Source organism: Parastagonospora nodorum, assembly GCF_000146915.1.
Source record: "Parastagonospora nodorum SN15 chromosome Unknown scaffold_1, whole genome shotgun sequence".
NCBI lineage: Eukaryota > Fungi > Ascomycota > Dothideomycetes > Pleosporales > Phaeosphaeriaceae > Parastagonospora > Parastagonospora nodorum.
The window spans coordinates 1,492,573-1,513,949 of record NW_001884549.1 but is presented as its reverse complement, the minus strand read 5'-3'; the positions used below and the strand labels follow the sequence as shown (position 1 = coordinate 1,513,949).

The 21,377-nt window shown below is 53.5% G+C and overlaps 11 protein-coding genes across 11 annotated transcripts; 4 read left to right on the top strand and 7 right to left on the bottom strand.

Moving 5' to 3' along the window:
• Window positions 1-14: 14 nt before the first annotated feature.
• Window positions 15-1,118, bottom strand: SNOG_00666 (hypothetical protein; the record flags this gene model as incomplete). The annotated part of the gene is made up of 6 exons (XM_001791294.1): window positions 15-282; window positions 329-473; window positions 526-615; window positions 690-753; window positions 812-979; window positions 1,056-1,118. The coding sequence occupies 6 exons, from the start codon at window positions 1,116-1,118 to the stop codon at window positions 15-17; spliced, it is 798 nt and encodes a 265-aa protein (XP_001791346.1).
• A 1,427-nt stretch (window positions 1,119-2,545) lies between these two features.
• On the bottom strand, window positions 2,546-3,514 carry SNOG_00665 (hypothetical protein; the record flags this gene model as incomplete). Its single annotated transcript, XM_001791293.1, is given in 4 exon segments — window positions 2,546-2,547; window positions 2,567-2,645; window positions 2,671-3,031; window positions 3,081-3,514. Coding segments are annotated over 4 exon segments (876 nt in total).
• A 1,032-nt stretch (window positions 3,515-4,546) lies between these two features.
• SNOG_00664 (hypothetical protein) lies at window positions 4,547-4,884 on the bottom strand (the record flags this gene model as incomplete). Its single annotated transcript, XM_001791292.1, has 2 exons — window positions 4,547-4,680; window positions 4,785-4,884. The coding sequence occupies 2 exons, from the start codon at window positions 4,882-4,884 to the stop codon at window positions 4,547-4,549; spliced, it is 234 nt and encodes a 77-aa protein (XP_001791344.1).
• A 1,255-nt stretch (window positions 4,885-6,139) lies between these two features.
• Window positions 6,140-9,351, top strand: SNOG_00663 (hypothetical protein; the record flags this gene model as incomplete). Its single annotated transcript, XM_001791291.1, has 3 exons — window positions 6,140-7,322; window positions 7,887-8,142; window positions 8,319-9,351. The coding sequence occupies 3 exons, from the start codon at window positions 6,140-6,142 to the stop codon at window positions 9,349-9,351; spliced, it is 2,472 nt and encodes an 823-aa protein (XP_001791343.1).
• A 1,239-nt stretch (window positions 9,352-10,590) lies between these two features.
• Window positions 10,591-10,905, top strand: SNOG_00661 (hypothetical protein; the record flags this gene model as incomplete). The annotated part of the gene is made up of 2 exons (XM_001791290.1): window positions 10,591-10,642; window positions 10,754-10,905. The coding sequence occupies 2 exons, from the start codon at window positions 10,591-10,593 to the stop codon at window positions 10,903-10,905; spliced, it is 204 nt and encodes a 67-aa protein (XP_001791342.1).
• Window positions 10,906-11,013: 108 nt separating this feature from the next.
• Window positions 11,014-11,323, bottom strand: SNOG_00660 (hypothetical protein; the record flags this gene model as incomplete). The annotated part of the gene is made up of 2 exons (XM_001791289.1): window positions 11,014-11,164; window positions 11,277-11,323. 2 exons carry the CDS (start codon window positions 11,321-11,323, stop codon window positions 11,014-11,016), a joined length of 198 nt encoding a protein of 65 aa, XP_001791341.1.
• A 1,047-nt stretch (window positions 11,324-12,370) lies between these two features.
• Window positions 12,371-13,309, top strand: SNOG_00659 (hypothetical protein; the record flags this gene model as incomplete). The annotated part of the gene is made up of 1 exon (XM_001791288.1): window positions 12,371-13,309. The coding sequence occupies one exon, from the start codon at window positions 12,371-12,373 to the stop codon at window positions 13,307-13,309; it is 939 nt and encodes a 312-aa protein (XP_001791340.1).
• Window positions 13,310-14,254: 945 nt separating this feature from the next.
• Window positions 14,255-15,628, bottom strand: SNOG_00658 (hypothetical protein; the record flags this gene model as incomplete). Its single annotated transcript, XM_001791287.1, has 1 exon — window positions 14,255-15,628. One exon carries the CDS (start codon window positions 15,626-15,628, stop codon window positions 14,255-14,257), a length of 1,374 nt encoding a protein of 457 aa, XP_001791339.1.
• A 1,140-nt stretch (window positions 15,629-16,768) lies between these two features.
• SNOG_00657 (hypothetical protein) lies at window positions 16,769-17,266 on the bottom strand (the record flags this gene model as incomplete). Its single annotated transcript, XM_001791286.1, has 1 exon — window positions 16,769-17,266. The coding sequence occupies one exon, from the start codon at window positions 17,264-17,266 to the stop codon at window positions 16,769-16,771; it is 498 nt and encodes a 165-aa protein (XP_001791338.1).
• Window positions 17,267-18,674: 1,408 nt separating this feature from the next.
• On the top strand, window positions 18,675-19,303 carry SNOG_00656 (hypothetical protein; the record flags this gene model as incomplete). The annotated part of the gene is made up of 3 exons (XM_001791285.1): window positions 18,675-18,783; window positions 18,873-19,175; window positions 19,302-19,303. Coding segments are annotated over 3 exons (414 nt in total).
• Window positions 19,304-19,999: 696 nt separating this feature from the next.
• Window positions 20,000-21,282, bottom strand: SNOG_00655 (hypothetical protein; the record flags this gene model as incomplete). The annotated part of the gene is made up of 2 exons (XM_001791284.1): window positions 20,000-21,009; window positions 21,165-21,282. The coding sequence occupies 2 exons, from the start codon at window positions 21,280-21,282 to the stop codon at window positions 20,000-20,002; spliced, it is 1,128 nt and encodes a 375-aa protein (XP_001791336.1).
• Window positions 21,283-21,377: the final 95 nt, after the last annotated feature.

Below are 21,377 nucleotides of genomic sequence, written 5' to 3'. Positions count from 1 at the left end.
TATCCTATCCCGACTCAAATCTTCGCCCTCGCCTTACTCTTCTCCTCGAGCTCTTTCTTCTTGATTTCAAACCGCTCCTTCGGCGCGCCCTCGACGAAGCGCTCGACCAACGCGTCCACGGCATTCACTACCGCTATCATCCTCTGATCCCTAATCGGCGCGTTTTGCAGGCGCTTCATTTCAATCATGCTCTTGCCATCTTTATCTGCCAATTGCTCTTCAAGAAAGGATACAACCTTTTGCTGGAACGCGTCGCCTGTGGCGTCCCAGACGTAGTTGTACATGCCTGCATCCACCAGTTCTTGCGCGGAGAGTTTGCGGCCCGAACATGAGGAAGTCGTTTGTGCGGTGGATGCCGATGGATTGCGCAAAGGAGAGGGCGGAGCCGTTCTCTGGCACAAGGCCTAGAGCGGAGAAGGGGCATTGAAGCCATGCGGTGTTGGAGGCCAGGACGATGTCTGCGATGCCGGGGACTGGAGGTTTGGTCAGCGGAATGTCGCACACACGTGCAGTGCGTTCACGTACACCAGGCGGCACCGCCACCGACCGCAGGCCCGTTGAGCGCGAGAATGAGCACTTTGGTATGATCGATCATGCTGCGAAGTAGTTCCTGGGCTGGATATCGTTCACTCATTAGCCGTGTCTCCCTATCTCCACTGTCTTCAAGCAGGTAGTCGGAAATGCCATACCATAGCTAAACCGCCCGAGAAATCCCAACTTCTTCTCGGCATCGCTGGCATTGGCATCGCCGTCCTGCGCATTGCGATCAGCCGACGCTTTGCTCACAATCAGCACCAGACGCTAAACATACATTCCCACCAGCGATACCTTTGACATCCGCACCGGCGGAGAAAAAGCGCCCTTCGCCTGTGAGCACCGTGAAAATTGTCTCTGGATGCGAGTTGAGGACGCGCAGGGCGGCGATGGTCGAGGGGATGAGGGAGCCGCCGAAGGAGTTGAGAGACTTGGGGCGGTTGAACTGGGGGTTGGTGTGTTAGTGGGGGATTCTTTTCGCTGAAGCATGCGAGACAGAGGGTAAAGGAAGGAAGAAGGACCTTGATTATTCCGATTTTGCCTTTGATGGTGAAGTCAATGTCGGGGTAGGATTGGGATGACATGGTGCGAGGGGCCTTTGGATGGTGGTGGCTTTGGTAAGGTCTTTTTTGTGTGTGATGCGAAATGGACCGTAAAAATGTATGGGTCTACTAGAAAAGTATTGTCTGAGCGTGGGATAAGTTCTCACATTTCGAAGCGCGGTTCGTGAACAGTGAGCCCCCCCGCAGACGCGTACCTGAGCCTCGGTTCGGCGATAAACGTTGCTGGGGTGCGTAAAATCCGGGGTCAGCCTGTACTTTAAGCCATTGTCCTGATATTATCAGGCGTTGAATCGATGCAGATATAGGACGGATGAATTACAAAAGCTACTGATTGAATTTGATCGTTTTGAAGGCAAGTACTAAGCTGCCTGTCACGTGGTACTACTGACATTTAGTCCACCACAAATTACGCCCAGCGTACAGCCATTTCCAGAACGAGTCTGGTCTAATGACAGCGAGGTCGAAGGTAAACTGTTCCTACATATGGAAGATAAAAGAAAAGGGGTATGAACGCAAGCTTTAACATGCAATGCCGACAAACAAACATGTCAAATAAAACACAAATGCCAAGAGTTCGTCGTCAAATGGGGAGGTATGGTCGACTGAGTATGTCCAGATAGCAAGTCGGGGGTATATCGTCAGATACTGTTCGTGTGGTACTCCGATCACGGTTGCTCGAATTCCGTCTTGCCCGAGGTCTATTCTCCGCTAGACTAGACGGGCACGCTGCGGTGCTGACGGAACTCGCGACCTCCGCCAGCACTGGAGGCGCGGCCGTTGGCTGCCGGAACGCTGAGACCTCGCATAGTGGGTCCATCTGAGGTAGCAACTCGTCGCCTGTTGTTGCCCTTCTCCAAGCGGAGCGTCCTCCAGCCTTCGTACCACTGCTCGCGAGATGCCTCACGTAGCTCAGCACGCCACTCGCTGAAGACGCTCTCACGCAGCTTGACGAAATCGCAATGCTCGGGATTGTATGGATCGGCGAAGCCCCAGGGGAACTGACGTCCAATGACCTCAGGCTCGTACACATCTGGAGATATGATGCTGAGCGGGAGGAAAGGCACATCCGAGTCCTCGGCCTTGATTGAAGCAGACATGGCTGATGGCTTGCGGCTGTGGTTCTTCTTTGCGCTTGGTGGGGAAGTCGGTGGTGAGTTGGATCCAGTAGAATCAGCTGAGCCAATTGACCGGGCGGCTTCAGAAGAGGACCGTTCGAGAATCTTGTTTAGAATATCTGGCTTGCCTTCGCTGCCGGAGGAGTTGTAGCCATCCTCATCACGCTCGTCCAGTTTGTCGAAATCTTCCTCGTCGTCCATATCCAAGTGTAGAGCCTCGAGAGGGTCCAGCTTTTCGCGTTTGAGTGTATCCCAGACCATCTTTTTCAGGTGGCGCATGTGAGCTCCGGTGATGGTGTCTGCCTTGCTGATGACTGGGATGACAGTGGTCTTTCCTTGCAACTCACGAAGCACATTCAGGTCGAGGGTTCTCGTCGAGACCGCCAAAAATGGCACTTCCGGCCTTGACGACGTTGGGAGCGTTTGCGCGCCTCTGCAATATTCTGGTCCAAACGCGCCGGATCCAGGACCAGGAAGACACAGTGAATGTGGGTGTCCTTTACGCCAGGAGCACGGACAACCTTCTGCTCTTCGCCAAAAGTATCCTCGAATTTGCTCTCGAGGAAAGAAGTAACGATGGGCAGCTGGAAGTCGACGATATTCTTCTCCAGGCCTTCAGAGTCCCATAGCGTGACACCAACACGCTCGCCGTCAACTTCGGTTTCGAGATACTGCGAGGTGAAGGTCGAGTCCTCGCCGACGGCAGTGGCTGGTGGGGAGGGGGTGTTGGGGCGCTTCTTCTTGGGCAGTGCGAGCACGGTGCGGAGGAACTCGATGAACGAGGACTTGCCGCAATTCTTTGTGCCAATGACGAGGATGCTGCGGGCTTGTTAGCGGAAGTTGCCATGTTTAGTCTCGAGCAGCCTACTTGAAGGGCGTGGGGTCCTTCCGCCTCCGCACGCGACGCGGGCTGTTGACGGTGCTGATCTGGCTGCTGGCATAGCTGTAGCGCCCGCGGTGGGTCATGCTCTCGGTGCGCGGGTAGGGGTCGAAGTCCATGTAGGTGGCAGATGCGTTGCCTGGCATGGGCGGCGCAACGGCGTGGGCGTGGGCGTGGGCGTCGGGCTGGGGCGCCATTCTGTGCGAGTCGACGGACGGCCTGCTGAAGTTGTGTGCGTAGTTGCCGACCCTGTTGGAGACAATGGCAACCGAGTCGGGGCGGTATGCTTCGCCGCCAAAAGACTCAATCTGGGGGAGGGTCGAGTGTGAGGGCAGGCGCGGGGGTTGTCGTGGCAGCATCGCAGCTTCCCTCGCTTTCCTCTGCGCCTCCTCCTGGGCGAGCGCCTTCTGTTTCCTGCTCATCTTGCTGCCGGACGCGCTTCTGCTGGTACTACGCGCTTCTGCGGAGCTCTTCTAAAATATCGATCTACAAGTCAGCGAGTGTCGCACATGCATTCCGCAGGGTGGGTTCTTCGTACACGTCTCAGGAAATTGAACGAGGTACGGCGTGGCTGGTCGCTGTTTGCTACGCTGGGGACTGCAGACGGTTCGGGTGAGCCGTCTTTCACTGTGCGATCGGGGTAATTGGGTAGTGCGGTCGGCGTGGTGCTAGCCATGGCAGGCGCTGGCAGTACTCAAATATGCCGTGGGACGCTGCACTCGCGCGCGTGTAATCTCAGTAGATGAGAAAGGAGTAGGGCTGTGTTGGAATGGGCCCTGGCCGAACACTTTTCCTCCGACGGCAGCGGAATTTGGGTGATCAGGCAAAGCGAGCGCTGCGAAATTGGAGGGAGACCGCTGGAGCGAAGGGCATGTCAGCCGTGCTCATCGCCGTCTCTAGTGCATCGTGGAGCGCCGTGGAGGTCAGGGTCTAATTACGCACCTAGCCCGATGCTACTACTGCAGGTACGGTGCACTGGGACGCTTACAACAGCCCGAGATTCTGTTATACGCAAATTCGTGCAGACCAAACGGCGTCAGGAGACAGACAGATGGGAGAGAGGAGAGGCGAGCCGCCGACTGCCAACATGCTGTCAAACCGTGTGTGACGCGTACGAAGACAATGGCAGCCGCACTGCAGCTTCCAATTGGCCGTCGCTGCTCGAGAACGACAAGAGAAGCTGCGACCAGGATAGCACGGCCGGCCTTTGAAACTCGTCTCCCCGACACGACGTCCATTAGCAGCATTCCCTTCGCAGTGTCTGGACGACGATGAGATGGCACGCCATGGTTCTGTGTAGTTGTAGGTTCCAATTTAGCGCCGACGACCACGACTTCCTTTCGCTGGCGGCCACGGTTCAGCCAGGTCACCCACGCCTCCTCTCCCGCACTCAAATGCACATCTCAGGGGGGCTCATGTGCGCACGTGATCCCCTCATCTCTGCATGGAAGCTTTTATGAAGTGCCCATGCATCCCCACGTCTGCCGCATGAACGCCCTATCCGTTCCACTCGCGCATCCGGGAACATCCTCGATGCCGGGTTTCATGTCGATAACATGTCTTCTCCACGCTCTCGTCACCTTTGTCTCTGCCAGAGTAGCAGTCCTGTGTCTTCCTTACTCGGGGGACCACACTTTCAAAGGGGGCTGCACCAGGCCGAGGCGTTACCCAGTGTCGAGCACAACTTCTAACTTTGGGCCCAGTGACGCATGACTCGCAACCCATCGGTATCGGACGCCTTGGGATCGTTCGCCGTTGAAGTTTGCTTCTTGCCGAAAAGATCGCTGTTCATTACGATCCTTCTTCACTAATCCTGCCCAATCTCTCTTCGTGCAAGAGTTCGGATCGTCGAACCTTCGGCTGTTGCTCACTGACCAGCCATGCGCATCCCAGTGAGCTGGGTAGATGGCCCGAATCCTGCTTCCGCGAGGTGCCGCAAACACAGCGAATATGAACAGACAGTTACCTGTGGTGTGGTCTGTCGTTTCGAGTGTTACTTGACAGTCGAAAAAAAAGGACCTGTGGCTCGCGAATCATCATCAGTCTCTGACCTGCGCTAGTCGTCTTCTTCAATTCCTACGTAACGAGCAGACCTACCACAACCTTTGTTGCTGGTCGGCCTAATACACCCGTGCTGCGTCTAGTGCTTATTACCAAAGACACCAGCGAACATCTTGTCATACCTCAATTGCATTGGCTTACACGTACATATATCCATCGTGGCCAGAATATTCGTCGTCACTTCAGTCGTTTTCCTCTTTCGAGCACTAACCGTCCACAAAATGGATGTTTTCGAATACAAAGCAGTGGTGTCCACTGTAGTCGGGTTGATAGTGGCATGGCTCTTAAGTAAGGTAGCTATGCTGCTGAAAGACCGACAGCGGCTCAAGAACATGGTAAGACATTTTTTGCCCTTTTCAGCTGGTCGAGGTACAGTCCTTGCTATCCATAGGACATGCACCGAAGGAAACGAATCTCAAGACTATTGCTCTCACCCGCAAACGCAGAGTGTTCATAAACTGAGATAATCAAAGCTCATGTTTTACTGACCTGGATGACCTGGCTCACAATTTTGAACAGTCAGGTCCTCCGATGCATCCCCTCTTTGGTCATATCGTCTCAGTTGCAAAGACTGCCATGAAGCTTCCAACACGAGCGCATCCTCATGTGATGATGGCCAGCCTAAAAAGAGATTACGATTTACCGGGCATGTTCTTTGTGGACGCAAGACCTGCATCTGGTCTCGTCCTTGTCGTATCTGATCCGTAAGTGTCCTGTTAGATCCTCAAAGTATAGCACTAAGCGCATTCCAGTGACATCGATCGATACATCTCAGACTCTGGCCTTGACAAGCACCCCTCCTTGGGGGGAACGCTCGAGTCAATAGCCGGAAAATGGAACATCTTAACAACTGATGGCGCATACTGGAAGAAGTGGAGGACTGTCTTCAACCCTGGCTTTTCAATCCAGCACACGGTCAGCCAGGTGCCGGTGTAAGTGGACTGATCATAAGGTGAGGCACAACTCTTGACACTTTGTCATTTAGCATGGTCGAGTACACAGAAAGCCTAGTCAAGATCCTGGACGAGCATGCTTCAGCAGAGCGGATTTTCAGGCTGGAAGAAGAAACCACCAAGATCACAATCGATGTAATCGGCAAAGTCATCTGTGACCACGACTTCAAGTCCTTGACGACAGACAATGAGTTCATGACGACGATGAGAAACACGCTTTCCTGGATGCCTGACATGCAATCAATAAACCCGTTCCACATATACCATCCCTTGCGAGCAATGTTCCAAAAGTACTACAAGTACAAAATGGATAAGTACATTGGAAAGGTTCTCGATGAACGTTTCGCCGTGAGTGGTGCGAAGCAAGCCAGTGATAGGAAGACGCGAAAGAAGACCGGGATCGATCTTGCGCTGGAAGAGTACTTCAGCGAGAAAGGGCAAGATGTAAATGCAACCGACGTCACAATGGACACCGAATTCCGTAAAGCCGCCATTGACAATCTTCTCATCTTGCTATTTGCTGGGCATGACACAACAGCCTCGACGTTATGCTACTGGTTCGTCCCTTTGACCCTTTCTCAACCCAAGCATACACTGACTGAACTCGCTAGTTATCATTACCTCCAAAAGTACCCGCACGAACTTACCAAAGTCCGTGCCGAACTCGATTCCGTCTTCGGCGCCAACACACCCGCTGGCCCAAAACTCACAGCAAACCCATACCTTGTTAATCAGCTCGAATACACCCTTGCCGTCATCAAAGAGGTCCTGCGCCTCTGGACCCCCGGTTCAAGCGTGCGTATGGGCCGCAAGGGCTTCTTCCTTACGGACCCCAAGTCGGGCGAGAAATTCGACACTGACGGGCTAATGATCTGGATGGTATCCATGGCCACGCACCGTGACGCCAAGATCTGGGGCCCGGACGTTGATGAATTCAAACCCGAGCGATTCCTGCCCCAAAACGAAGGGAAGGTTGATCCCTATGCGTGGCGCCCGTTTGAGAAGGGACCCAGAAACTGCATTGGGCAGGAGTTGGCGCTTATTGAGATGAAGGTTGTCCTGGCGATGACGCTTAGGGAATTCGACTTCAAGACAAGCTATGAGGAATTGGGAGCGCTCATGGGAGATGGGACTTTGTGGGCTAAGGATGCGAGCTTTAGAAGTGGACCGATGGAGGTGTTTGGGGAGCGGATGCATCAAGTTCTGCTGGCGGCGGGTAAGCCGAGTGAGGGCATGCCGTGTAGAGTGACCAAGAGGGAGATGTGAGGTATCGAAGCATAGTTTGCTAGGCGTACTATTCCTGGTATATTCCGGTCATAGGTATAGTGGGCGCTCTTGATGACACGAGCCAAACTCCCTTAGAAGATAAACATCAGTGCACCACAAAACTCTGAATATCGTATTCCAAGCGTTCGTTGAATCATTAGTCCGTCGCAAACCCCTGAACGTTGTAATCCAAGTAATCCATAAAATCCAGATTGGTGGTTGCTGGATCCTTTCCCACGCGGCAACCCACACCCTTCCATTTCGACCAATCACAGCCCCAGATCCCAACTCGTGCATCTCCCATCCCCACTCTTTCTCACCACCATGCCCTTCCGCCTCAACGTTCATCAGCCGCGACCTTCTGGATACGCAATAGTTTTCGGCACGTTTTCCCCCATGTCGCCTATATAAGCCATGGGGCATGCGCGCCTCATGGCATTGTGCACCACCGTTTTCCTCTGCACCGCTTTCACCTTGTTTCAATCGCTTGATTGGGTCGATATGCGTTCTTTAGTTACTCTTGCGTTGAGCTCGGGTGTTGTAGCGCTGAATGCGACGGTGGATTTGAGATGGCATGCCCCGAAGAAGAGCTGGATCAATGATTTGGAAAAGGTTTTGAATGGCACGGGCACGAATGGATTTGTGTTCAATAGCTCGCAGCTGCCGCAGGGGGTGCAGTATGGGACTTATAATTGGTGCAATATGCCGCATGTTAGGGCGCAGGAGTATCCGAGGGCGAGTGAGGGGTACCAATTGGTATATGTTGAAGTGTAAGTCTGTCCTGTTTTTGGAGGAGTGGCTGGAGGCTGATGTCGATAAGGATTCATCGCCATCATAAGAGGACACCATATGCGTCCAACACCTTTCCGAAAGAGTCGTATGGATGGCAGTGTGATAATCAAGGGTTGTTTTATTATGGCGAACCACTCGAGCCAGCTGGCAACAGTTCAGCATCAGCGTACTGGAGCGTCTACACAAACGACGTCAACCCGTTCGCTCAATCCGGGTTCAACGGCAGCTGTCAATTCCCCCAAATCACCCGCGAAGGCCTCGACGATTCCTGGCAACACGGGAAAGATCTCTACGGCGTATATCACGACCTCCTCGGCTTCTTACCCAGCAACCTCAGCTCCAAAGTCACCTACCGCGTCACCAACAACCAAATCACATCGCAAGTCGCTGGCATGCTTATCGACGGCATGTACGCCCCCAGCAAAACCACCCCCCTCCGCATCCAACCCACGAACGTCGACTCCCTCGAACCCCAATACCCTTGCCCAAAAGGCTCCTCCCTCTACAGTTCCTACGGCGTCAGCAGCACAGCATCAAACTGGACCGCACATCTAACTGCCGCTAAGCCCCTTTTCGCCTCCCTCGACGCCATCTCCGGCGTCGCGAGCGATTCAACAGACTGGCACAAGTCCTTCGACCACTACTACGACAACCTCTCAGCGCGCCAATGCCACGCTAAGCCACTGCCATGCAGCATCAACGACACGTCTGCGTGTGTCACGCAGGCGCAGGCAGATACCGTGTATCGCCTCGGCCAATATGAATACTCGTTCATCCACCGCGATTCCCCGCTGTCGCTGCAAGCTGCCACCGCGTCGTATGGCGTGTGGCTAGCTGAACTCGCGCAGAACATTCGCGACGCGGTATCTGGAGGTTCGCCGATTATCTACCGGCATAATGTCGCGCATGACGGGTCTGTCTCGCGCCTGCTGAGTATCCTGCAGATTGAGCAGATGGTGTGGGTGGGCATGGGGAGTGAGGTCGTGTTTGAGATTTACACGAAGAAGGGGTATGGTGTGGAGGGTTCAAAGAGGTATATTAGGATTCTGTGGGGTGGACAGGTGCTGAGGAGTAGTAATCCGAGTCTGGGAAAAGTGGATATGTTGGATGTTGAGGTGTTTCTGGCATATGTGGATGGACTGGTAGGGAAGAGGGCGGGGAAGATTCTGGAGTTGTGTAAGGCTTGATAGAGACATGACGATAATTGATGAGGCCATTGTTTCAATGGCAGAAAGCCTCAGGGCAAAAAACGATTGTGTAAACAATAGCTAGTCACGTGCACTTGAACTTTTGATGCACACTCACACAGTGTATTTCTAGGAACGTGGGGACGAGTACGGACTGAAGAGTAGCGATAGTGACACATCTCTCGCTGCCGATAGTGAGCAAAGCGGCAGTGCTTACTCGCCGAACAAGATCCCGCATACAGATAATCGTTCACCGGTCAGTATCTCGCAGACCGCCGAATCCGATGAAGCATGGCCCCGACCATGGCTTTGGCATTGGAGTGTCGACGCCTTGGGTATGGAAGTAAGCTGATTTGTGCTCCTATTCGACGCCAACAAGCCAATGCACAGCTTCGCAGACTGCTCATAGAGTCTTTCGCGCACAGACCCGTCTTTTACACGATACGCCGTGGGGATCCCGCCTTGAAAAGGCTCAGACATGGGTTGCATGCAGCGATTCTGCGGAACCCAGATCTTCTCCCTTGGCGATGAAAACGTGGAGGCGGGGATCTTGACTTGCGATCTTACACGCAAAGTCGGCTGCTACGACGGTGCTAGTGACATTCCACTCCTTCCAAGTAAGCTTATTCTTGGACGCAGAGCCGCACTGCCCGTTCGAAGGCGCTTCTTTGTACGCCGATTTAGCACAAGCGAAGTTTTTTTCATTTTTTTCTGATGCTGTCAGCAGGCTCTTGTTGCGCTCGGACTTTCCTGCAAGACAGGATGCGGGTGATCGTTGTTGGTGGACTCGAGGTATGGGTGTAGGAACCGCACATATGATAGGCGAGGGACGTTCTTAGCTCATGCACGCGACATCTAGGGAAAGATACCAGGACTAGCGAACGGTGCTAAGCAACAATGCAACGGACATGTATGGCGTTTTGACGTCCAATATCAGCTGCCATATCTCAGCGAGTAAGGGCTTGCTTTGTCCTTCAAAGCTTCATGCCTGGTGTAGCGATCATAATACTTGGAGGGAATTCTGTGTATGTTTAAGCTCTTAGGTTTAGTATCCCGAAGAGCGAACTTCCGTGCCGTTTGTCGTGATCAAGTAGGGAACGCTCACGCGCCTGTGGTTGCCGACGTACATACCGGGTAAGCATGCAAACGAAGCCCCATTGCAGGCGCTGCGGTAGAGATAACCTGGGTGATGAATTCCGAGAACCCGTTTCCAGTTACACCCGTCGCGTAAGTATTGACATGACCAAGGATTCTAGGATTAGAGCGCAAGGAAGAAGGGATGGAGGACGAGGTAAGGACACGGGCCATGCGGGGAAGGATGACAGGTCGCTTTTCCTATACCGTTCCCACGACACTGCCCCCGCCCTCATACGCGCTCATTGGACAACTTGATGCATTTCAGAACAAAAACGTCGCCTTATGCTTGCATCAATCCCGCAGACCGCATATCAGCAGATTGTGCCAGGGTCAAGCGACTGTAGGGCCGCATCCGCAGCAGTAATACGCTTCGAGGACAAGCTGGACAAGCCATCGCCCTCCACGAAGCCACGATGATTATACTTGTGTGGCTTTCGTGGCGCCCGAGGCATCTATATGATAGTCAGTAGAACACAGAGCTCAAGGTTGGTGAAAATACCACACGCCCAGTTCCTATCCATCAAATCATTTCTCGTCGCGTCCTTCGTGTATCAATTCACGCGCATAGAATGAGCACATCGCGCTGCAACCCTCATACCATTTCCCCATCTGATCAAAGTCAAGTCGCACGAACCTGTCTGGCGGCTCTTTCTGCGTTACTTTCTTACCCTGTGTTCTGTGCAACGTTGCGTTCAAGGGCTCACCAATTCCTGCATCCCTCGTTACATGGGCTGTACGCGAGGTCCGAAATACGGCTTATCCTACCACATAGGATAGAAGATACTCACATCTTGTTGGCCACAAACGCACAACTCTCTGAGCTGGTCGACGACATCTCGGCCGCGTGTGGTCTTGTCAAGTGACGAAGCTACTCTTTCCTCTTACAACCCTTCTTGAACATCACGGACAACCTGTGGGGAATCACTGCGCTTACTCATTCACGGCCCGTGCAAGTATTCTGTGGCAGTACCACCACTGCATGAGCAAGCGGTTCCCTTGGCGCGATCATCGTCGTCCATATTCACCTTTCGCAAAAGACCCCCTCAATTTGAGAGCCGACTCCATGTGAGCGACTATTATTTTACGGCAACTCAACCTCGGGCTATCATATTCGACAAGATGGCGGGGACCCATCACATTTTGACGCCTCCGCAACTTAGAGCCATTGAGATATGCACACGGACTATGTCAGTTCTCTCGCTCTTAGGATCGTGCTACATCATTAGTAGTTTCCTCTATTTCGCATTCTATCGGAAGCGTAAGTGACATTTTGCGTACATTCTAAGACGATGTACTAACCATGCCATAGCAATCAATCGGCTCGTCTTCTATGCAACATGGGGCAACATCCTAGCCAACGTTGCGACGCTCATATCAACTTCAGGCATCCCCACTGGTGGACAGAGCCTGAATGCACTTTGCGAGTTCCAAGGTGTGCTAATACAATGGTTCTTGATGGCTGACTCATTTTGGGTGGGTACATCGAACGCATGTTTTAACTAGACTACCTATGCTAAAATATTATTAGGTGTTCTGCATGGCAACCAACGTCTTCTTGGTCTTTTGGCGCGGCTATGACGCCATACAGCTGCGGCATTTGGAGAAATGGTATCTTCTTCTTGCCTATGGCGTACCTGCAATTCCGCCTCTCGTCTATGTCGTCTTGGACCATGTATGGAAGACGCCCATTATGGGTCCTGCAACTGTAAGTCACTTTATGGACTTCTGAGAGACTTTTTCTAACTGTATAGCTCTGGTGTTGGGTCGCTTCAGACTATGACTGGATGCGCATCGCTCTCTTCTATGGGCCTGTGTGGTGAGTACTGATCAATATGGGTGTGATGCGAAGCTGATTTATCATAGGTTGATCGTGTCAGCTACTATGGCAATCTACATTGCCACTGGTATCAAGATTGTCAGACGAGGAGCACTACTAAGGTTCTTTGTGAAAGGATCGCAGCAAAAGTCTCAGGACTCAACAATAGCAGTAGAGGCTGTCACAGATCCCTTCGTGTCTGGAAAGAACATTATCGTGACGACACAGATTGAACACGACGTCCACCATCATGATCTCGGCTCACGACACGCGTTGTCTGAAGTCGATCACGCGTCTCTAAGCTCTTACTCCAGCACGAAAAACTTGTCAAAGCCAGTACCACGAGACGAGATCGAGATAAGGTACTCAGACCAGAACCGCGCATCGCTTACCTCTCGCGACCTGAGACCCTCTCCCGGCATCCGCGTATCCCCCTACCTCCACGACGAAGACACCAGCGCCGGCTACAGAGCAACAGTCTTCGCCACAAACCCCCCCTCAGAAACCGCCGCCCTCCCACCCGGCTCCTTCTCCGCCGCAACACACCAAAACTCGCACATCAAGCGCGCAGCCGGCAACGCCGCCGCCCTCGCCTACCTCAAAGTCGCATTCCTGATGTTCATCGCGCTCATCGTCGTCTGGGTGCCCAGCTCCGTAAACCGCCTCGACCAATTCATGCACCACAACAAAGCCAACTTCCCCCTGAGCTTGATCTCCGCCATCGTCCTGCCCATGCAGGGCACCTGGAACGCCACGATATACATATACACGACGCAAGCGGAGTACTGGCGCGCGTATGCCATCATACGCAGTAAGATTACGGGAAAAGCGGCGCCGTATCGCCCTCGGCGGGAGCACTGGCAGAAGGACACGTTGACGAGCTCGTCGGCTACCAGGGACACTGACCCGGAGATTCAGCTGGAAGAGGGGCTTAAGCAAGGAGATGATCTGCGCCATTCCGAGTCGCTAAGGGACGGGAGTATCAGCTCCGCCGGCTTGCGATAAGAGTGCGGGCGGTGCTCCGCATTTTGTACGACTGTTGCAGTATGTGGGTGTGACGATGGGGTTGTGCCTTGCGTCGCTGTGAGCGCGATCTGGCTTGGCGGTTGTTTTCCTCAAATTTCTAATTTTTTTTTTTCCTCATTTCTATTTTCATTTGTATTCCCTAGTGCTTTGCGCACACTTCTTTGGATCTACATGCGATTCTTGGCTTTGGGTTACTTGTGGCGTTTGTGGATATGGCTGCGAGATACCCCGGGTACATAGATTTGGCGTTCAACGGGCCATGTTTAGGAATAGGGGATGTATGATAATGACATGATTATGCGTTTCTGATTGAACCTATCTCTCGTATTAAACCTTCCCATCATAGTCAGAACCGGCAGTAATACATACACTGACCAAGGGCACCAGGCAGCGGCAAGATTCGTGCCCACTCGCACCTACACAATGTGAGCGAATAGTTTGTAGAGGTATACCTATTACAAGTATTTAGAGTAGCCTGGATGTATACGCAGCTATAAGCTTCTCTACGTGAATTTCACAGAGATCTTTGAAACTATACAGGATACCTCTTCACCTTTTCTCGTTAGGAAAGGGCAGCCAGACATTTTACCTACACTTGGAGAGGCTAAAAACCAAGAGCCAAAAACATCTACTGCTCAAAACCACTTCCGCGTCTCAAGTTTCTGCCAGAACCGGCCTTTTTCCATCTCCTCCCTTGGTCCAGTAAACTGCAGCACTTGATCGTCACTGCCTATCCTGACGTCCAAGTCAAATATGTCACTCGCTGGCCGTCGTTCGTCCTTCATACCAAGGCAGAAGCTCGCCCGCACTCTCACGCCATTTGGTCTGCTCTTCGCGATCGGGCTCAGATAGGGGCCAATATCTCGGGCAACACGATAAGCCAGTGCAGATGGAGAGAAGCTCGTCTTGAGCGCGACAGCCCACCTATTGAAATCCTGCTGCGGGGCAAATCGTGTCTGAAAAGCTGGAAAATGTTCCTGCTTCGACCGGTGCGTCTGACATCGGGCTTCGTGGTGGGGTGACAACGACCAACGCAGTCGACGCGGGTGATCGCGAGTCTTTCCAGTAGTTGATAATCTCGGTGTCTCGGTAAGATCCTTCGTGCCAAGTGAGCAGCCAGAAAGACATGACAAGTTGCTTGAGATTATCGAATTGACGGAGAGAGGTGAGAAGTGGGGCTGTAATGGGTGTTGCTTGCGACAATATTGGACATCCATTGTATCCGCATATCTTGAGCTCCTCCACTTGACTTGCGTGGTGCAGCGCTATTGTTTGGAGCAGAGGGACATGTGCTGGCCAGCCATATTCCGGTTCGAATTCGAAGGTCTTTAGCATGTGGCAACCTCGCCTGTATGATTCGAGCATGCCTCCATAGTCTTCTTCCTCCAGGTTCTCTATCTCATCCCAGCTGGAGCCTTGATCTAATGCTTTCAAGTTTCTACCCTGAGCACCCCATGTATTTCCGATCGGGTACGAGACGCCAATCATGACAATCTTCTTGAGTGGACACCAATGTAGGGCGCGAAGAACCTCACGCTTTTCATCACGTGGCACACCACCTTCAATCTTGATGCTCTCGATCCGTCTCATATGTGGCACAAACTCTGCGATGAAACGTCGCCTTCGAAAACAGTCGTGCATCTCATCGAGAGTGTGGCTGCCGTCCGTCATCGCTTCTCCATGGCCTTCGTACTGCGCATCGACACGCAGATCGATCAGCATATTCGCCAGGTGTGCGATAAGTCTTCCTGTGCGAGCCCGTAGCTCGATAGACGGCCTGAGATGACTGTAGAACTTGTCCATCGGCCACGCTAGACATTGCAGCTTTTGATGGTACTCCATAAACTCAAGGAAAGTATCTTCGAAGAGAAAGACGTCGCCGGGAAGCATTGTTTGCTGCAGCACAGCATTGCGAAATTGGAATGCGCGCAGATGCGGGAACCTCAAGGTGGCAAGGGATTTCAGCATAGCTGCAGAGTCATCGTTGACATCGGATTCGTCGCGACGCCACAGCACCCAGTCTAGATTGAGACTTGTCAATGTTGGAGCTGACATTTCGAGTAGCCATCGCATGGGAACAAGTGCAGCAGACGCGCTCGAAGACTGGTCGCTAAGAAGCAACTCCTGTTGCGCCGCCACAAACTGTTCAATCTGTGAAAGCTCCTGCCACACGGTGTCATCGTATGCTTTGGCTTGTGCCATGAGCTCAGCATCCGAGAAACGATGAAATTCCTCGGACATGCCAATGCCAGAAAATTGAACGGTGGTAGGTGCCCAGTTTCCTGAGCCATCGTGCATTTGATAGTACATGCCACCACGCGTGGGTCTAAACTCCAGAAAGCGCAAGTCTTTTGGGCTGGAGAGTAAGGATGAGGCATCTACTCGTCGTATTCGAAGTGACTCGAGTCCAGTCAGCCGATGTGAGGACAATGAGCGCATGAGATTAGCAGACAGGCAGCAGTTCTCCAGCCATAGCTTGCGAAGAGACACCTGTCGTGTCCGATTTTGATCCAGGAAGCCAGCCACCAGTAGACTTGCAAGGTTCATGTGGCCATGTACAATGCGAAGTGTATGAACATTGACCAAATTGCGTATAGCCAGCTTCAGCAGGGCGTGAAGGCGCGGATCTCGCGAGAGAGTTTCGCTGTGGAAATGTATTCGAGGGAGTTCGTCGAATATGTTGGGGGTGGGCAGGTGGCAGCGGTGCGTCAGGGTACGAACTTTGGCAGCAACAATAGGGTTCCTGCAGAGGTTAGATTGTGTAAGTCGCGACGACTGGAGAACCTACGTTGCGAGTATAAAGAGCTTCCCTATGATCGGACCGTCATCATGCTCGTCTGACTGACCTGTCCCTCGACTCTCCTCTATCGTAGGCTCAGGGTGCAAGTCTGAGTGTAGTCTCCACCGATCCACCAGGCAAACATTCTCCCATAGCACGTCGGTTGCATGGCGATAGAGCGTGGACGAGACGAGGCTGGCGCTCTTCACCGCGGGAGTGGGCAGGTAGGAGACGATGAGCTGTAAGAGCTCCTCCGGGAGTGATTCGAGCTGTTGCATACGTCAGGACCCGTCATCACGCGCGGTAGTGTGCATGTTTAAGACCTAATGACAGTGCGCAGGTGTGTAATCAGGCATTCGTGATTGCACATGGACGGGGTCAGAGTAGGAAAATACATACTGACAGCACACGGTTGGTGGGGGGCTCTTCGCCTGGTAGCCAGAGTATGTGCAGTGATTCACGCATTGGGGTAGAGGTCGCATAGAGCAATTCAATGCATTACCACGACAATCAGCTGCGAATGTTCAGTGTCGCGTTCGCCATCTTGGAACGACGCCATTCAGCCCCACTCCTTCCCCGCTATGAGCCCATCCCTGCTCGCATCCCGCCCCCTGTTTGCCCGAACACCTAACCAGCCTTCCGTTCGACGCTCCTGAGATTCACTCCAATGCATCTGCGCCCTCCTTCACTGATAAATCCTCTACTTTCCGACTCCTAATCATTCGGTACATGCCGATGCTTGGCTCTACATCTTTGAACCCGTACTGTGGATACAGTTTCTGTCCCGCCGGTTCAGCAACCAAGCTCACGTACGCATCAGGCGCATGTTTGTCGACATGGTCTACCAGCGATTGCATTATGCGCTTGCCTAGGCCTTTGCGCTGGTGGTCCGGATGCACGGCGATGTCAACGCAGATCAGAAACAAGCTTTTGTCCCCCACCAAACGGCCCATTGCGACAGCTGTCTGATCTGCCCCCGGCGTCGTATCGTCGATCATGTGTCGCTGCTCATAGGCCAGGAACCCTACGAAGGAGTTTTCGAGTGCTTTTGGGACTGCATCCATGGGTGGTGGGGTCAGGCCAGCAAGTTTTCGTAGGTCATGATAGACTTGTGCCGTCGGTATGCCTTCGAGGATAACGTAGCCAGATTGGGACATGATGCTTGCAGCGAGATTGAAGTGTTGTTGACCTGATAGATGTCTTGCTCATTTCGCGTGAAGAACTACTGTGGACGCCTAAGCGCTACTCGGACTTGGAGCGGAGTTCAGCATCATACTAAGCATCTGAACGCCGAAAAACGAAGAACGGACCAAATGCTCTCTCAAGTTGCAAGGAAATCCGAAACACTGATGCAGCAAGACTGCTACGGTAATCGCATAGACTGGAAAACACTGTCCTACAAAGCTGCAATTACTACGAGTTTCTCAAATATGACCAAGGTAGGCAAGAGGACGGATTTATGGGAGGCCATCTGGAAGACGGGTATCAGCACAAGAAAGAGCGAGGCGATTATAGCCGTCATCATCTGCCACCTCAGAGACGGCCCCATCCGACCTGCATCAACTTTGAATCAAATACAATGGAGCCAATCTTGCAAGGGTCGAGCATGTCCGAGGTGTAAGACTGAACCATTCATGTATGTTTCAGTGTATCACGCACTCAGCCGCCTGATGCACTACCTCAACAGCCGCCTAGAACTACCTAGGGTTATAAATCAAGAACAGCAGGAGATCGCTGCCTCATTAAAAGTCTTCGGCTCGCCCGATCCCATACCTACTCAGGCGTGGCTTCGACATGGGCAGCACGACAAGTTACACCGCACATCCCATCACGAACTCCACCATAGCGCGAACGCATTAGTGGACAAGGCCAACTCCACCCATGGACCATCACATCTCGCCTCTTTACCCCAATCTCGCTCCTAGCCCATCACAACCCTCTACCATTTATCCACCCCCGCATCCCTGCACAAGCATCTACCTAGGTACCTTCCAAGATCTCGGCACCTTACCAAATCTCCCCTCTCACGAAGCCACATGCATTTCATTCCCACATGCAACACCAATAACAGCGGCGCCACGCGCCAAATACCCACGTTGCCGGCCGCGAACCAGTCACAAGCCACACGACACCCTTGCTACGGGATTGCCGCTAGCGCGGGTGTTCGACAGCCAACGAACCGGGCCACACCCGCACCTAACAGGCAGGTCGGCATGCGGTTGCAAGCTGCATGATGTGTGCACGCGAAAGGGGCAGAGGAGGTGTTTGTGGCAGGTGGATATGCGGTTCTGTGGTTGTATGCAACGATGCGGCGAATGGGAATGCTGCATCGTTGCATGATGTGCTGCATGGGTGGAGGGGGAGGAGATCATAGGGTAGATGTGAGAGAGAGAGTAGGGTGAGAGATCGGGGCGCGCGTGGTAGGCGGGAGGGGAGTGTTGCGTTTGTAAATGCCCAGGTGTGTATAAATGCGTTGCGAGGGCGCTGCGTTGGGAGAATCGTTTGGACAGCCAAGTTGAACCAACGCTCGCGACAAGTATTTCAACTGAGATAACACTCTCCAAGATGGGATTCTATCATCTTCTGGTCATGGCGGCGTGTGCTATGCTTGTGGTTGAGAGTGCGCCGACGAAGAGGCAGGCAGCTGGTGTGCCGGACTATGTGCTCAAGTATGGTAAGTCAGTGTTTGATATCGAGTACTACATACATACACCTCTAAAATACTCGCCCCTTATTGTCTTGTGCACGACTAAACACCTACAGCACCTGTCGTATACCTCCACTCCGAAGACCCATACATGCCCACCGACCTGCAAGTCTTCCTCAACAACACCACGCCCCGCGTAGCCTTCGCCGAAGTCCCCGGCCCATCCAAGCCCCTGACATTGGAGAATGTAAACCAGCTCGGCGACACCGTCTACCTAACCTCCAACGACGACGTGACCAAAGACCCTACCTGGATCAAGGGCACAAGACCCGACGCGAACGGCAAAACCAACGGCGCCGTCACTGCCGCCGTGATCGTCACAGGAACAAGGGGAATGGCAACGTCGATGCGTTTTACATGTATTTCTACGCATACAACTACGGCGGCGAAGATGCTTGGTTGGGAATGCGTTGAAATTTTGGTACTTCATCCCCATTCCAAACCCTACCCTTTCCCCTATAACCTCCCTAACTAACTCCCCAAAGGAAACCACGTCGGCGACTGGGAACACGTAATGATCCGCTTTGCCTCTGGCGTCCCGCAAGCAGTATGGTACTCGCAACACGCCAACGGGCAAGCCTTCACCTACCCAACCGTCGAAAAGACCTCCTCGGGCCGGCCCGTAGCGTATTCCGCCCGCGGCTCGCATGCAAACTACGCGATCCCAGGCACGCACGACCACACGATCCCGAACCTCAACTTGCCGGGTGGCGTGCTGGAAGACTACACGGACCGCGGCGTGTACTGGGACCCGTTGCTGTCCGCGTACTTCTACGCGTACGATGCGGGGAGGAATGCGTTCACGCCGTATGAAGACGGTACGCCGACGAATTGGCTGGGGTTTAAGGGGCGGTGGGGCGACCAGGAGTATCCGACGAGCGATGCGAGGCAGGTGAAGCTGTTTGGGCAGGCCAAGTTTGCGAGTGGGCCGACGGGGCCGGCGGATAAGCAGTTGAATCGGAGCAATGTGTGCCCGGATAATGGGAATATGTGTATTGTGAGGAGGATATTGGTGCCGAGGGGAGTGGAGGGGGAGGAAGAGTAGAAATGATACCCGTGGATGGATTGAGTATACAGAGAGGGATAATTGTAATGTGTATATTTGGACGTTGGACTGGAAGCATGTGACGAAACGCAATGGGGAATCAAAGACTATGTACTAGACGGATGGGAGAATGATAGCTTACGCTGGCGCTGAAGCATCCTCGCCATTCTCGCCTCCGCTTCCTCCGGTGAGACTTGCCATGAACTCCTGGTATCGGAACACTTCGCCTCTGCCTAGCCCCTTGCCGCCTTTGCCGAACGCTCTCCGTCCACTGAAGCCTTCGACGACCATGTCGATTTCGCGCTCCGTCAGTTTGCGCTCTCCAGGCTCTGGTGCAGTATGTAGTAGGGCGTCCTTCAGTTCGGCGAGATCGATCTGGCCGTCGTCTCCATCGTCGAAAGCTTCGAATGCTGCACTCAGCTCGCTCGAACGCGATAGGCCACTGAGTAGGTCTGACAGTGTGTTCAAGAAGGTGGCGAGATTGATTGATTGCGCGCCGTTGAAGTATGATGCAAGTGTCGACGGCGTAGCAGAGAGTCCGAGCTGCGACAGCATGTCGGCAACATCCGCCGAGTTAACATGTCCATCGTTATCGCGGTCCATGACACTGAAACACTCGCGCATGCTGTGTAGAAGCGGCGGGGGAACTCTCGACAGCGCATCACTAGTGACTGTCCGTGTCAAGGGCGCCGGACGTGTTGCTAATGGTGCTGGTCTCTCTACCGGCCTCTCGTAAGGGGTGAACTTCTCGACGGGTGCAAGCTTTTCGGGTACGATGCCCTGGTACGACGACGCTCTTTCAACGGGCGCCAGCTTCTCCGACACCAGCCTTTCGTACGACGACGACCTCTCCACCAGTGGCGGGGTGATGCTGTCTCGTCCGCCGTCGAATTTCGCAGCCAGCGATGCTGTGCTCAGCGGCCGGACGGTGGCTATGGTCGAGGAAGAGGAGTTGCGCGTGGGCGAAGGGATGTTCCGTGAGGGCGAAGCGGGCACATCTGCCGTGTTCGTGGTGCCTCGCGTGTTCAGCCACGAGGGGGGGTTTTGCGATGCATTGCTTGTTGTTGACTGTCGCAGGTTGGCTTGTGAGGGCGTCGTTGGCGTCTCCTTTGGCTTGAGCGGCGAGCTGTTGGGTGTCGACGGCCGGACTGTGGAGGGTGAGCTTTCGCGTATGGATCCCGGCCTGCGGAAGGGCGACTGTCGCGGACTGTTGAAGGAGAGAGGGGAAGGTTTGTATGGGGTCGGTGTTGTTGACTGGTTGGCATTAGCTGTGCGAGACGTAGAGTCCTCTGGGTTGGCATACCATGGTTGCGACGCGGGGTTGTGGTCTCGGCGGAGTCCAAACGTGCAGTGGTGATGTCGTGTTTGGGGGGTGTTGACGATGGCGGCTGCCCAGCAACGGCTGCAAACACGGCAAACATTCACCGGCGGTGATTCAGTACCTGCAGATCTATCGATAAGCCTCCGCGTTCAGGGTCCAGCAGCCGCCGACCCTGCAGGCGTCGTATTCGCTATG